Source organism: Berghia stephanieae, chromosome 13 (assembly GCF_034508935.2).
Source record: "Berghia stephanieae isolate SIO BIC M18660-M18661 chromosome 13, UCSD_Bste_1.3, whole genome shotgun sequence".
In the NCBI taxonomy this organism is placed as follows: Eukaryota; Metazoa; Mollusca; class Gastropoda; order Nudibranchia; family Aeolidiidae; genus Berghia; species Berghia stephanieae.
In genome coordinates, this window is record NC_088372.1 from 28,661,853 (window position 1) to 28,676,456 (window position 14,604).

At 33.3% G+C, this 14,604-nt stretch overlaps 1 protein-coding gene across 1 annotated transcript; it reads left to right on the top strand.

The window, feature by feature from the left end:
- The first annotated feature begins 2,640 nt into the window (after positions 1-2,640).
- Positions 2,641-14,021, top strand: LOC144958752 (quinone oxidoreductase-like). The gene is made up of 9 exons (XM_078890937.1): positions 2,641-3,575; positions 5,423-5,582; positions 6,371-6,523; positions 6,890-7,053; positions 7,975-8,026; positions 8,723-8,872; positions 9,499-9,600; positions 10,571-10,669; positions 11,609-14,021. Exons 1-9 carry the CDS (start codon positions 3,469-3,471, stop codon positions 11,771-11,773), a joined length of 1,152 nt encoding a protein of 383 aa, XP_078747063.1. The 5' UTR covers positions 2,641-3,468; the 3' UTR covers positions 11,774-14,021.
- Positions 14,022-14,604: the final 583 nt, after the last annotated feature.

The following is a 14,604-nucleotide window of genomic DNA, read 5'->3' on the forward strand; positions in this document are numbered from 1 at the left end:
AAATAATATGCTCCTTTGTAAAGAAGCACAAATTAAAACAAAAAAAAAAAAACAGAAAAAAAACAACAAAAAACAAAACAAAACAAAAACAAACTAACAAACTCCCACCCCCCAGCAAAACACAAAACGAAAGTAATGAAAAATGTCTGTTTCCTAATTTGTCACTTTGATATAGATAGAAATCGCCCGTGGAACTTTTCCGATCTCCAATTTTCAGCCCTCGACAGGCGTTAGAAATCTCGGGGTTTTCCTGGAACATGATTTTTCTATGAAATTGCAAGTAGACAACCTTTGTAAAACTCTTACAAATTAATAATCTTAAGAAAATATCCACCATTAGAGATGTCCTAAATAAAGATACAACAATGAAATTTGTCACAACTCTTGTTTTATCAAGTCTAGACTATTGCAATGATCTTTTATCTCACATACCTAAGCCACGATAAAAGCTCGTGCCTGTAGGTCATACAGAATAGTGCAGCTAATAAATTAGTGACAAGACAAAAGAGAATAGTACACTCCCTGCATATTCTGTATGAGCTGCACTGGCTGCCTGTCAAGGAAAGAATCATTTTTAACTCATTCGAGCCTAACACCGACTATATCCATAGTTTACCAGGGTTACTTTTACCCCATGTCTATTTATTACATTTTTCTGAGACAAATTATAGGCGTAGTATCAAAGTTAATGTTTTTCACTTTGTATGTTAAGGATAGTTGAATAAAACTATCTATGTACATGCTCATTTTTTATACATTTTTTTCCAATTTTGAAAAGTAGCAAAAATCTCCAGGATTGAGTGAGTTAAGATTGCTCTGTTTTGTTTTAAATGCCTAAATGATGAAGCACCTGGCTACATTAAAAGCATGTTAGAAATATATGTACCAAATATGAATTTACGATCCTCGACTGACAAAACGAAGCTTACTCTTAGAAATAATTATAGATTTTATGGCGACCGTTCCTTTTCCCACACTGAGCCCCTTGCATGGAATGACCTGCCTAGAAGGATAAGAGAAGCAAAATCTATTGACTGTTTTAAATTAATCATTGTTAAAGCAATGTCTTTTTACCGTGACATTTTCATGATATCGATACGATATTATTATTACACTGATGTTATTCATATCATTGTGGTATACGTTATACATACATACATACATACATACATACATACATACATACATACATACATATATATATATATATATATATATATATATATATATATATGTGTGTGTGTAAATTGTGTATATTTGTAACATGCATTGCGCATCACACAGTGATGAAAATGCCCGATAAAAATGCCATGTATTATTATTATTATTATTATTATTATTATTATTATTATTATTATTATTATTATTATTATTATTATTATTATTATTATTATTATTATTATTATTATTATTATTATCATCATCATCATTATTATTATTATCATCATCATCATCATCATCATCATCATTATCATCATCATCATCCTCATCGTCATTATTATTATTATTATTACTATTATTATTATCATCATCATCATCATCATCATCATCATCATCATCATTATCATCATCATCCTCATCGTCATTATTATTATTATTATTATTATTATTATTATTATTATTATTATTATTAATATCATCATCATCATCATCATCATCATCATCATCATCATCATCATCATCATCATCATCATCATCATTATTATTATTATTATCATTATTATTATTATCATTATTATTATTATTATTATTATTATTATTATTATTATTATTATTATTATCTTATTATCAGCATCGTCATCATCATCATTATTATTATTATTATTATTATTATTATTATTATTACTATTAGTAGTAGTAGTAGTAGTAGTAGTAGTAGTAGTAGTAGTAGTAGTAGTTTGTAGTAGTAGTAATAGTAGTAGTAGTAGTAGTAGTAGTAGTAGTAGTAGTAGTAGTAGTAGTAGTAGTAGTAGTAGTAGTAGTAGTAGTAGTTATTGTTATTAACATTATTATTATTATTATTATTATTATTATTATTATTATTATTATTATTATTATTATTATTATTATTATTATCATCATCATCATCATCATCATCATCATTATTATTATTATTATTATTATTATTATTATTATTATTATTATTATTATTATTATTATTATTATTATTATCATCATCATCATCATTATTATTAAAACGTTTCACACTTTCCGTCTACACAATCTCTGGTCTACACCCCTATCAATAGCTGGATGGAGATAATTCTTGTTGACGTCAAGCCAAGTCATTGGCGAAGAGTTCGTTGAAGGAGTTTTCTTTGTTGCTAAACTGTTGTGACCGTAGGTAAAGTTTACTCAGTAAAGGTTTTGCAATACCTATCTATCAAGGTTTTAAGAATTCTCTTCGGTCAATGATTCTAATGGTTTCATGGAAAAATTATTTCTTGATAAATTGTATGCGTCATTTGAAGGACTTGAGACTATTTACACTCGGAGTGGTTATCACCACAGAGTTTATTAATTATTATTATTGATTCATTCATTTATTTATTTTTTTTCTTCTCAGTGTTCAAACACTGTGCCGTCGTTCAATGTTTTATCTTGTTCTTTCTCTTTTTGAAAAAAAAAATGATTTGACAGAATTTGCCGATATTTAAATAAGCACTTGTCGATTTGTTACAAACTAGTGTACATAATAGCGGGAAACTTTGTTGTTATGTCTGTGGCGTGTTGAACAAAGTGTATTGTGAATGGGAATGCTTGAACTGACGGCGTAGTCTCGTCATAGTTGCCGGCCAGTGCTCTCATATCGGGTTTGCCATGGCTTAGGTAAATCTGAAACTGTAAATAAGAACACATTGAAATACCACCATAGGTAGAAATTGTTGGTAAATACAAAATCAAACACACTTGAAAGAAATAAGGTTTTTAAAATAAAATAAAAATTCGGTTTTCTTGTGCTGTTTCCAATAAAATCGATTAAGCCAATTGTTGTGACAATAACAAAAATAATGGTAAGAAAAAGTATTATGACCCTTGCCCTGTACTGAGTATCAAGATTTATTTCATTTTGATTATTAAAAGGAAATGGTTTTTACGTGTGATTTGAGAGTTTGTCGACCAAAATAAATCGAAAACATCTTTATTGTGGTAAAATCAAAATTATCAATAATTCAAAAAGATTTGGCATTAAAAAGGCAAAACTGGCCATCTGATCAGAAAAATTTTCCAGGGTCAAAGCGTGGCCTTCGTTATACTAGAGTTCACGAAGGCCACGCAAAGACCCACTGCGGGAATTTCCCTTTGCAATTCCTCGGGAATAGAAGGTGACTCAGCAAGTCTCTCATGGTTGTTATTCTGGGAAAATCAAGAAGAGCGAAATGGGGGAGTGATGGTTTTTGCTGACGTGCGGCGTCGGTGCCCGGGGATGAGTATAAAAGACCCTGGTCCAGGTCCCTGCTTGTCACTATGAGTCTTTTGAAAGGAACAAAAGCCCGTACCGTTGTCTTGAAAACTGCATTAGTTTTTCAACTGTATTTTCTGCAGTTAACTTTTGCTACAAATAGCTGTGACGGGTAAGTTCATTGTGAATAATTAAACTCTTACTCCTACACTCCTCTTATATTTTAGGATAATTGATTTTTAATTATAATAAGGCGTAAAAGAAGTAAAGAATGCGACGTAAAGTAATAAATGTAAGTAGTGGCTTATTCAGAGCTCCGATTCTATTTCCCCAAGGCCAAGGAAAACCTAATTTATGCATTTTGCTGCGAATCGCAAACCGGCTTTTGCTCAGACAATCTTTCCTTGTTGAATTTGAATGTGTCTACTCAAATCATATCATAATATTCATACAGTTACAGTGCTGAAGTGCCCACTTCAGAATTCTATTGTGGTAAGACAAAGAGGAATGACATTCTGAAATACTCTTTTCAAATTCGAGTTATTTTTATGCCTATCCTGATGTTCAAAATACAAGGTCAGATTTTTTTTTATCTTTCCATTTAAAAAAATTAAAACTGCAATTATAGCATCACAGTACAGTCGACCCCGCTTAATCGCACACCCTCGGGAGTTCGGGTTAATGTGTCGATTAAGCGGAGTGTGCAATTAAATGGAGAAGCTAAAAAAAAAAAAAGCATCTAAGCATCAGCTTTCGTGTGCCATTTATGTTGCACTTTCCTGAGTTTTCTACAGGCTTGGGACGGTCATGTTCAAAATATGGCCTCATTAGAATTTTGTTTTGTTTTGTATCTTTCTTTTTTTGGTTTGGTTGTTTTTTGGGGTTTTTTTCATGTTTTATCGACAACAAAATGTGACATTATTGTTTCTAAGAATAGTAATCGTGAAGCGTTGATTGCTTTCTATTCTGTGCAAGATGTTTATAAACCCCTGTCTCCAATCTAGCCAATGTTAGTAGATCACCTGTCAAGCATTCTTCTTGGATAAAGCGGCGTAGTTTGTCCAGCATGTCAAGATTTTCAGTGTTTGTCGGCGGTGGTGTGTCACACTCTGATGACTCTGCATCTGCATTATCCAGGCGTTGTCTTTTCTGTGGCTGAACGGGGTCCAGTAACTCCTGAGATATCAGTTCACTGCTGATGGGTACATTATTGTCCATTATAATGAATAGATTGAGTCATTACTTTTTTGTGTATTTTTTACATATTTTTCTCCAATGGAGATGGAATCAAGGTGTGGCGATTAAGCAGAGAAGGTGTACGATTAAGCAGAGAAATTATATATCAAAAATTCTGTTTTTCAGGAATGTGTAGCGTATAATCAGAGTGAACTGTATATAAAATTATGAAATTTCCCAACCATTCCTCTTCTCCCCTTTTTGTTTATCCATCGTTTGGGCATTGATTCGTTATTGTTCGTCCAAGTGTTAACAACCACCAGTAATTGATATCGGAGCCAAATGAAAATGGTTCATAAGGTTGACTCAGTTTAATTTAATCCACATTATGAGGTCCCATGTCCACAGCAACGAGCCAGTTAGCCAGTTATGATTTAGATTAAGCATTAAATGCCTTCAAGAGTCTATTATCTGATCAAGAATTTAGCAATAATTTATTTCTGTCCACTTTATACTTCATATTCATAAAATTTAGAGAACAGCTCTGGGTTACATAAGTACTATGACTTCAAAAGACTTGTTAGCGAATGAAAATGAATTGAAGAAATAATCAATCTTGATAACTATAATGAATGACTTGCCATATTTTTTACAAAGATTTGCCAACAGTTAATATCTTTTAACCCATTCATATTCTAATGAAATGGAATCTACTTTACTTAATTAAACGTGAAATAGATTTAATATTTGCTTTCTGTATCAACTTTAATGAAGCTAGTATGCAACAAGTATCATGTTTTAACATGTCTTATTTGATTATTGATCATATCATTTCCATTTCAGGGCCAGTATTCGTGAAGGTTGTTCTGAACATACTACAGAATCCAGTAACAAATACTCAAACGATATGGCTGAAATGAAGGCAGTGCGAGTTGATGAGTTTGGAGATGAAAGCAAGTTGAAGCTTGTCACAGCACCTGTTCCAGCACCAGGTGATAATGAGGTGAGATAACAGGGGTTGAGTAATAAGGCATAGTTGGGTCCTTGGAAAAGGCCCTTTACTCACGGTCTCACCAAACTCAGATGTAAAATGAGTTCCTGGTTGTTAACGGCGTTGTCTATGTCCGAAACAAATTGTAATATCTCCTAACAGGTGTATGTTTCATGCATGTTTAGTGTTACTGTTGGCTAGGGATCCTTTGTAAAGCACTGTGAGCATTTTAGTGGTAATTGCACTATATAAAGGCTCGAGTTAATTTGATCTTTTGTGTATATATATGTTTGTGTATGTGTTTTTTATCTTTTCTATTCTTTCAAATGTATTAACAATTAAACCAATTTTTTAATTTTTTTTTGAGACCTTTCAGACAAAAGTCTGAATTACCAAATAGTTGTCGCCTCATTGTTATAATGGGAAAAAACAAAAACAATTGAACTTTTCTCAATATTCTTCATTACAACAACAATGAATCCCATGATTTTTTCTGAAAGTGATACTAATGACCTGATTTACAGAATAAATAAATAAATAAATAAATAAATAAATAAATAAATTCCCTTCATTCATGGCAAAGGGGAAATTATTTTTTAGGATCTAGTCCAAGGGAAGACTGGAATAACCCAGGCATCGGCCGCAGTGCAGCGCCGATAATGTGAGCTTGGGCTAGGTGACTTGCTCAAGGCCATGCAACACGAAGGGTAGTCAAACTTTGTACAAGATACTATATTGGGGTTTTGGGTTGCATTTTATGTTTTGATCCAACGATAATTTTATATTTAATTTTTCCATAGGTTCTCATAAGGATAGAAGCCATTGGTGTGAATCCAGTGGAGGTAATGATCCGCTCTGGGATGTTTGGTGACATGGTCAAACCCCCCTATGTGCCAGGCACTGATGTGGCTGGGGTTGTGGAAGAAGTTGGAGCTGGGGTATCCAAAGTTAAGGTGAGGAATCCATTGCCATTTTTTTTTTCAGTTATTAAAGATTTCTTGGTTCTTTACATAAGAGGTCACAGATTTGGAGTTGAATTTAAATTCTTGTTATAATTAAAGGGAGCTCACCGGGAATAAGTCATGTTTAATTTATTTGTATTGACATCTAGAACTTCATAGCATGCTTTCTCATTACGCCATAATGATATGGCCCACTTTTTAGAGTAATTTAATTTTATGAAAAAGCACCCAACATTTTGATGAAAAAAAGTTTGAAAGGTAAAATCTGTTTTTGGGATGTCATTTAAATGCAGTTAAATGAAAGAAAAAACCCCCAGTTTACATGTTCATTTGTTTTCGTTTTGTTAATGGTTACAGAAAGGAGATCGTGTGTATGCCATCAAGACAGGAACTGGTGCTTATGCTGAATTGTGCACATCCCCAGCTGACTATGTGTCCCCTCTTCACGACAGGTTGTCTTTCAGTCAAGGGGCAGCAATCGGGCTGCCTTATACTGTAGCCCACAAAGGTTTATTCATCAGGTAAGAAAATAGGATCTAAAATTTACTCTTTCACTGCATCGACTGCATTTTCAACAATGTCTAGGGTAGCAAAGAGGTTTTAGCATTGGGAAGTGCTGGTTTAGAGCCTTGCTTTAGATGCTTTTGATTTTGTTTTGTTTTGTTTTCGTGGGCAAGATAAACGGCCGCCTGTTTGCGCAATACAAATGATTGAATGACATAGGTTAATTTCAAGTGTTTTTCTTTAAACCCTGAAATAAATATATTTTTTTGAGATAGGGACTCGTGTTTTTCTTCTTTTTTTATACTCACGAGAGAGAGAGAGAGAGAGAGAGAGAGAGAGAGAGAGAGAGAGCGAGAGAGGTTAAACTTCACATGACAAAGTGTCAAAAGTCGATAAGATATTTTAATCCGACGTGTATATATATATATATATTTATATATATATATATATATATATATATATATATATATATATATATATATATATATTATATATATATATTATATATATATATAAATGTGTATAAATATGCCGGTCTGCCATCCGAACCCACTTAAGGCCTAATTTAACATTGTTGTAATGGACGAAATATTGCGAACTTTTTATAGATTTCCATCACAACAATGAGCCTGTCGGGTTAATTGGAAGAGGTCCAAGAGTGAGCATTTGAGGACACTGCATCAAATAAAAATAATTGGGTTTTTAGGTTAAGTTATCTCCTTTTCTATCTTAAAGCTGAACTTTTTTGCACCGCATCTGCTCTAAGATTTTATTTTTTCATGTGATTTTTTATATTGAAATTATACTGATATGAATGTGTGCACATTCTACATACCATGTTTAATTTACAGATTTAGATTTAGTACTTGCTGTGTTGAAACAAGACTAAATAAAACTGTATATAATCGCTGATTATAATTTGGTTATCTTTTTTTCAGAGCTCATGCCAAGAAGGGTGAGACAGTCTTGATTCACGGAGCAAGTGGTGGGGTAAGTAAGAATTAACGTGAACACTAGACTGCTAGAAGCTGAGAAGACTGTAAATAGTAGGGAACAATAATTTATTTAACAACTTAGAAAAAGAGTGAAATACTAAATTCAGAACATTTTTGGCTCAAAACCCTTCTTCAGTCAATAAAAAATATTATAGTTAAAAGGGTAACACTTCTTGTACCTTTCCTGGATTTCATGTGAAGTATTACAGTTCTCACTTTTTGTTCTCAGCTAAGGGTAGGAGGGGGAAGGGGTGTGAGATTGAAACATGCCATGTTATCACAAAAGTTGTAATACTGTATAATAAGTAAAGACTGAAAATTTCGAGATCTACACCAATATTTTAATGGTTGAAAAATCCATGGAAGACCTTTTGAGTAAAGTTATTCAAGACATACAATTAGGGGTCATGAAGACTGTACAGCTTAATCTAACATTGAACCATCACCATATTCTTGATGATCACTTAGTTTTTTTTTTTTTTTTTTTTCATTTAATTTCCTATAGAATCACTCTGCTTAATCTCACCCTCTGCGTGATTGACACATCCTATCTCTCATTTTGAAGGTGTTTGATTGTGCAGAGTTGGCTGTATTTATCCTATTTTAGTCATGCCCATTTACTGCTATTCTATCTCTATCACAAGTTGTTACATAGATATCCCCAAAATACTTTTTTCTACTTCTACTTCAGGTTGGTGTAGCTGCAATCCAGACAGCTAAGGCCCATGATTTGACCGTTATCGGAACAGCTGGTTCAGCAGAAGGCATGGCGCTAGTCAAGAGCCAAGGAGCAGATTTTGTTTTCAATCACAGAGAGGAAGGCTATATGGATAAAGTCAAGGTACATTTTTTTTTTTAATGTATATGTGACTATGTGGTATGACACTCGCTGTCGAACCGAAAGGTTTAGGGTTTGAGTCTTGCTCTTTGGTTTGTTTGTTTTGTTTTTTTAAGGAGGAATTTTATTCCCAGCCATGAGCTGAGAATTAAAGAAAAATAAGAATCAGCTTTGTATTTCGGTTGTATGACACCTGACTTGTAACCTTTAGGTCTCGGGTTTGAATCCCACCATGAATTGCACAAAGCTGACACATTGGAAAAGCCTTTATACCCACATTTTTTCATGAGACTCGGTTTTAAAATGATTTTTTGTTCTGTAACAAAATTGTCTCTGTCAAAGTAAAGAAAAAATGTAATATATTGTAGGGGTGTAACGTCTCACCCTACATTTTAAGAGTTGCTGTTGCCTTCGAACCTTTTGTAAAGTGCTTTCAATTCATTAATACATTTCATATTACTTGGGATATTGCACTAGATGTGTACAATCTCACTTTTTAAAAAAACAACAAAAAAAACATTTTGCATTTGGTGACCGTGTATTTTAAATGGCAATTGAAAATAGAACATTGTTTCACACTCCAGAAATTTTAAGATTGAAAAGTTAATTTCCTAAATTTTCTTGCACAGGAAGCAACAGGTGGCAAAGGTGTTAACGTGATCCTGGAGATGTTGGCAAATAAAAATTTGGTGGCAGATCTCGGCATTGTAGCCTCAAAAGGAAGGATTGTGGTAAGTTTTTAGCTTTGACAAGGGACTTAATACCAGTTATAGAAGTGTGAGGACACTAAAGGACCTAAATACTAACACAAATCGGCAAACAACAATTTTTTTTGCTATGTGCCAGGCTGAAAATAGAACTGCCCTTTTTTCAGATTTAGACAAGGGACTTGATACCGCTTATAGAAGTGTGATGACCCATAAAGGACCTAAATTATAACAACATGAATCGGCAAGCGACAATTTTTTTTTGCTATGTGCCAGACTGAAAACAGAACTGTCACTTTTTCAGAGTTTATCCTTATATGTACAGCCTAATTCAGATTTCTGGATCCAATTTCGGATTTTAAAAGATTAATTTTAGATTAAAGTTTGTGAATTTTATGTGTTTATTTTCCTTAGAAATGAATGCATGTTCAAATAGAACTGCGCTACATTAGTTCTGAATTATTTTAAAGTGATGCTTTATTTAAATTAGGGTGAAAAATGTGCTTTTTGGGTCTATACAGATTATGTAATAAATTCAAATTATACAGATTTTTTATAGCTTCCTGTGGCAGGCTTGAAATAAAGAAAAGAGAACGGAAATAGATTCAAAATGTTTAGGCGATGTGTTGAAGTTACTTTTTTTTAAAAAAGGCTTTTGTTATTTGTCATTGTATAGGAATGAACTGGATGGAGAAAACCGAACCGAAAGTCTTAATGATGAGAATAAAGACTTTTTTTTTCCCTTGAAGTTTATCAATAACATTCACTCTTAAAATTTACTGTTTTTTATTTGATAAAACACTTATTCATCTCCCAAGTTTCATATATTCAACTATAAATTCAATTATTAGCATTTAAATCACCCCTACATGAATTCTGTTTAGGATGTTTTCAGCGATGGGTCAAATATTATTGTATCATTTATTGGTGTAATCAAAGAGCTTTTTAGTCATTTAATGATTTTTTATTTATTTTTTACTTTTTCTTCATTCAGGTTATTGGCAACAAAGGAACTATCCCAGAATTCAACCCATCCCTGACAATGGGAGTAGAGGCTGACATTATGGGCATGGTGATACAAGTCAGTTCTCACGTAAGTTGCTTTTATTCGTAGTAATTGTCCTTTATTGATGCCTAATTATTAAAGTCATTGTGAGTCATAAGAATCATGAATCTGAAGACTCTATCTCGTATACCAATTCCGAATTGGGAACAATTGAATAGAATCATGTTTCTCGTCAGTTCATGTTGAATCTTAACATGACAGACGTGTTTTGCGTTAAAAACATTTTCAACATTTTTTTTTTTTTTTGGATTACTATATTTTGTTGTGATATTGTTTAGTTGTATTTCATTGGCCTATATTATAAACAATTTCTTTGTTGTAATTTCAATCAGTATTTACATCACACCTATTAATTGTTTTATCAAACATTTTGGTCCTTGGTTGCACAATGGAGGAGGACATAATAATTGATCCTATGTCTTCTACCCATGAGAGGGGGAAGCTTGCTTACTCTAAAGATAAAGAGGGATATGAAAAAAGATTATCCTGGTTCCTGTAGCGATAAACTGACCCTAGCAATGGTCCAATGGAGAATAAATTCGCATGGTTTACCTGGCACATCAAATTGCGTGGCACACCAGATTGAGACCATGAGTCAAAATAATAATGGTTATGTGACCTTCAGACCAAAAGGTCCAGGGTTCGAGTTCTTCTCCGAACAGTGCATACATGGGTCCTTGGAAAATGGCTCCTTACTCACATTCTCTCAATGTACTCAAGTGTAAAATAAGTACTTGGCTGTTAACAGCATTGTTTCTGTTGGAGGGAATAAATTGTAATATCGCCCAATAGGCGTCATGTTAGGTGTTGCTGTTGGCTAGGGAACCCTTGTAAAGCATTTTAAACTCTATATCGATATTGCGCTTTATAAATGCTCCCATTTTTTATCTTTTTTTTTTTTTTTGACAGCATTTTGAAAAATGCTCACAATTCATTTTTCATTTTTTCCCCCAATAAATCTGACAGGATGAATACATGGAGATGTTGAAGGCCATCAATGACGGCCAAGGTAGTTGGGTGACCCCCCACATTGCCAAAGAATATTCACTGGAGCAGGCATCCCAGGCACACAAAGACATCTCCAGTGACGCTGGCAGTAAAGGGAAACTCATTATCAAGCCCAAGTTATAAACTAAGATTGAGTAGAAATTTAGATCCTTGATGTGTTACCATGTCCTTCTTCAATTATAAATCATCATCATCAAGTTATTTTCTTTGACTTGTCAATTTAGATCATAACATGTTATTCTGATATGGCTTAGAATCTATAATAACTTGTTATTCAGTTATTTCCCTTTTCTTCTAAATCTAGATCATTAATTGTTATAATATGATGTTTGTCATGGCGTAGAACTGTAGATCCATTAATTGTAAACCTGGTTATTGCCCTTGACTTGGAAATCTAGATCTGATTTCCGATTTGCGTTTGACAACTTCGCAAAATGGTTGTCATTATTCACCTTGACTTGGCTCCTTACTATTCTCGTAATCATCTGCTCACCCCTGGCAATCCTTTGTAAAGTTGTGTTTTCATAATGCTTTGGTTAGAGATGCGGCAAATAGGGGATGGAGGTGTGAAGTCGATTGGTCTTGTCTAATAAACTCTACCTCGTACCCCAATTCCAAATTGGGTTACAAATCAAGAATCACGTGGCGGTCAGGCAATCACAAGGAAAATACGATTTTTATCTGATACTTAAAAACTATATTATTCACAAAAATCAAAACCACACATCATATTTTTAACACCCATTTTTCATTGAGATTTGATTTTACTCACCAAAACATCTGTTTTTTAAATTGAACTATCATGTCATGTAACTCATGAATTGTAAGGCAAAGTTATCAAAGGGTGCTTTTTGTTTTGCTTTTTTTTTTTTTTTAAAAATGGAAATTTGTATCCTAGGTTTATACACTATTTTGTTATACTTGAACCTAGAGATACTCGCTTCTGATTGCTGTCTGTGACTGTGATAGATTGCTATTCAAGTTACTATTTGAAATTTCTCTGTTGCTTAATTTTTGTTGATGCATTTAGTATCCCGGTAAAAAAAGCTGAGTAATTGAGAGTGAAAGTGAAAGGAGTGAATTTTAAATTATGTGATAATTGCTCGTATTGTTTTGATAGACGTTGATGATTTCATAATACTATTGTTATGATTGATTGGATTATTTTAATGTATTATGATAATGATTGCTAAGATTGAAAATTTCCATTGAAAGAGTAATAATGATATCAATACATATCAAGCTGAAACCCATTTTTAGCTTAACGTCATGCTTACTTGTTCCCTGATGCTATTTGTGACAAATTGTGTCAACCTGATACAGACCTTGATGGATTCTAGGACGCTCTGCAATACAGTATTTTGGCGCCGTGTGACTTTATTTTATCTATGATATAATAAGTCGTTATCTTCCATGAGCGTTGGATTCTAGAACACTCTTTTAGCTTCTGCAGAGATTGTGCTAGAATCTAGCGAGTACTGTATTATGTTGGATTAGAACCAATTCCCCATCAATGTTGTCTGACATTTCAGTTTCTGCTGTTTTTGCAGACCAGTGTTGCGAAAATAAGCTATCAGGAATGAAATGGATCGAGTAAATTTAGTTTAAATTCAAAATGGTTGAAATAATGATTTTTAGTTATTTGAGAATGGTGAAACCAAACTCGTTCTTTTTAATGAAGCTTTTTCTTCTAAATCAAATTTCATATGTCCCTCTTAAAATTGAATTTTAAGCAACAGGTTCATACTGACCTAAAACAGTTTGGAGACAATTTGTCACATGAAGAAGTTTTGGAATCAACATTTTTTTTATTTTCTGCTACAGCGGGCGGTTGGAGGGTGTTTCTGGTAGGGTGGCCCTCCAGTGGGAGGGTTAATTTCTCTCTCTCTCTCTCTCTCTCTCTCTCTCTCTCTCTCTCTCTCTCTCTCTCTCTCTCTCTCTCTCTCTCTCTCTTTCTCTCTGTCTCTCATTGTGTGAGGTCCATATGTGTTGTCTCCTATACTTTCTATGGCTGTGACATTCACATCTGGGTCACATTCTATAATCCTCTTTTTTTGTGGTTGGTTGGTGTCCAGTCTCTGATTCTTTTCTTCTTCTTCTCGTTTCAAAAACTGACAGTCCAGTCTTGACTAAAATGTGGAATGTTTTCCCTATGAGTATGAGTCATTTGTCATAATTATTAATGCCAGAAAAATATAAAAAAATTAAAAAAATAATTGGAAATCCAAAAAAACCAAAACAAAACAAAACAAAAGATTAAAAGAAATTAAAAAAAAACTTATTAAAAAAAGTTTTAAAATTACAAAAAAAATGTTTATGATATTGTTATGATGGAAATGAAATGTTGGAATTAAAATGTGTTAAATATGCATACAGGCGTTGTTGTGTGTGTGTTTTTTTTAATCATCATCATCGTTAATGTCATGTAGCCCTTCAGAGCCATAGCCATAAGGGCCATGGAACTGGAGTTTACCCCTATTATGGTAAGAAATGAACAAAAATGAAAATAACAGCCTGGAAAAAGAACAAAATACCATACATGGAACGTTTCGGGCTCATAACCTTCTTCAGTCATTTTTTTCAAAGCTGTTATTTTCATTTTTCTTTAGTACTTTTTACAGTCCACAGTGCTTCTGGATGGGGTCTTTTCACCTCCCAATGTGGTCAGGAGATCATTGCTGCATCTTCTATCTCCCTTTTATCTGTTTTTTTCAAGTTGCTTTCGGTCTTTGTCTTGGAGTGAGATAACTTGGTTGTGTCTAGTCCCTGGCTGGGAGGAAAACAGTCAAATGTATAGCGTTTTGGGAGATGCGATTTTTCGTCTGTAAATTATCTCTCTTTATGCACTGTATTATTATTTTTTTTTTTTGTTTCTCGTATAAATATAAGGATTTGTAAACATCTGAGTGTATTCCTCGTAGAGGAGACCTGTGCCTGTGTCAGGACGAGACATG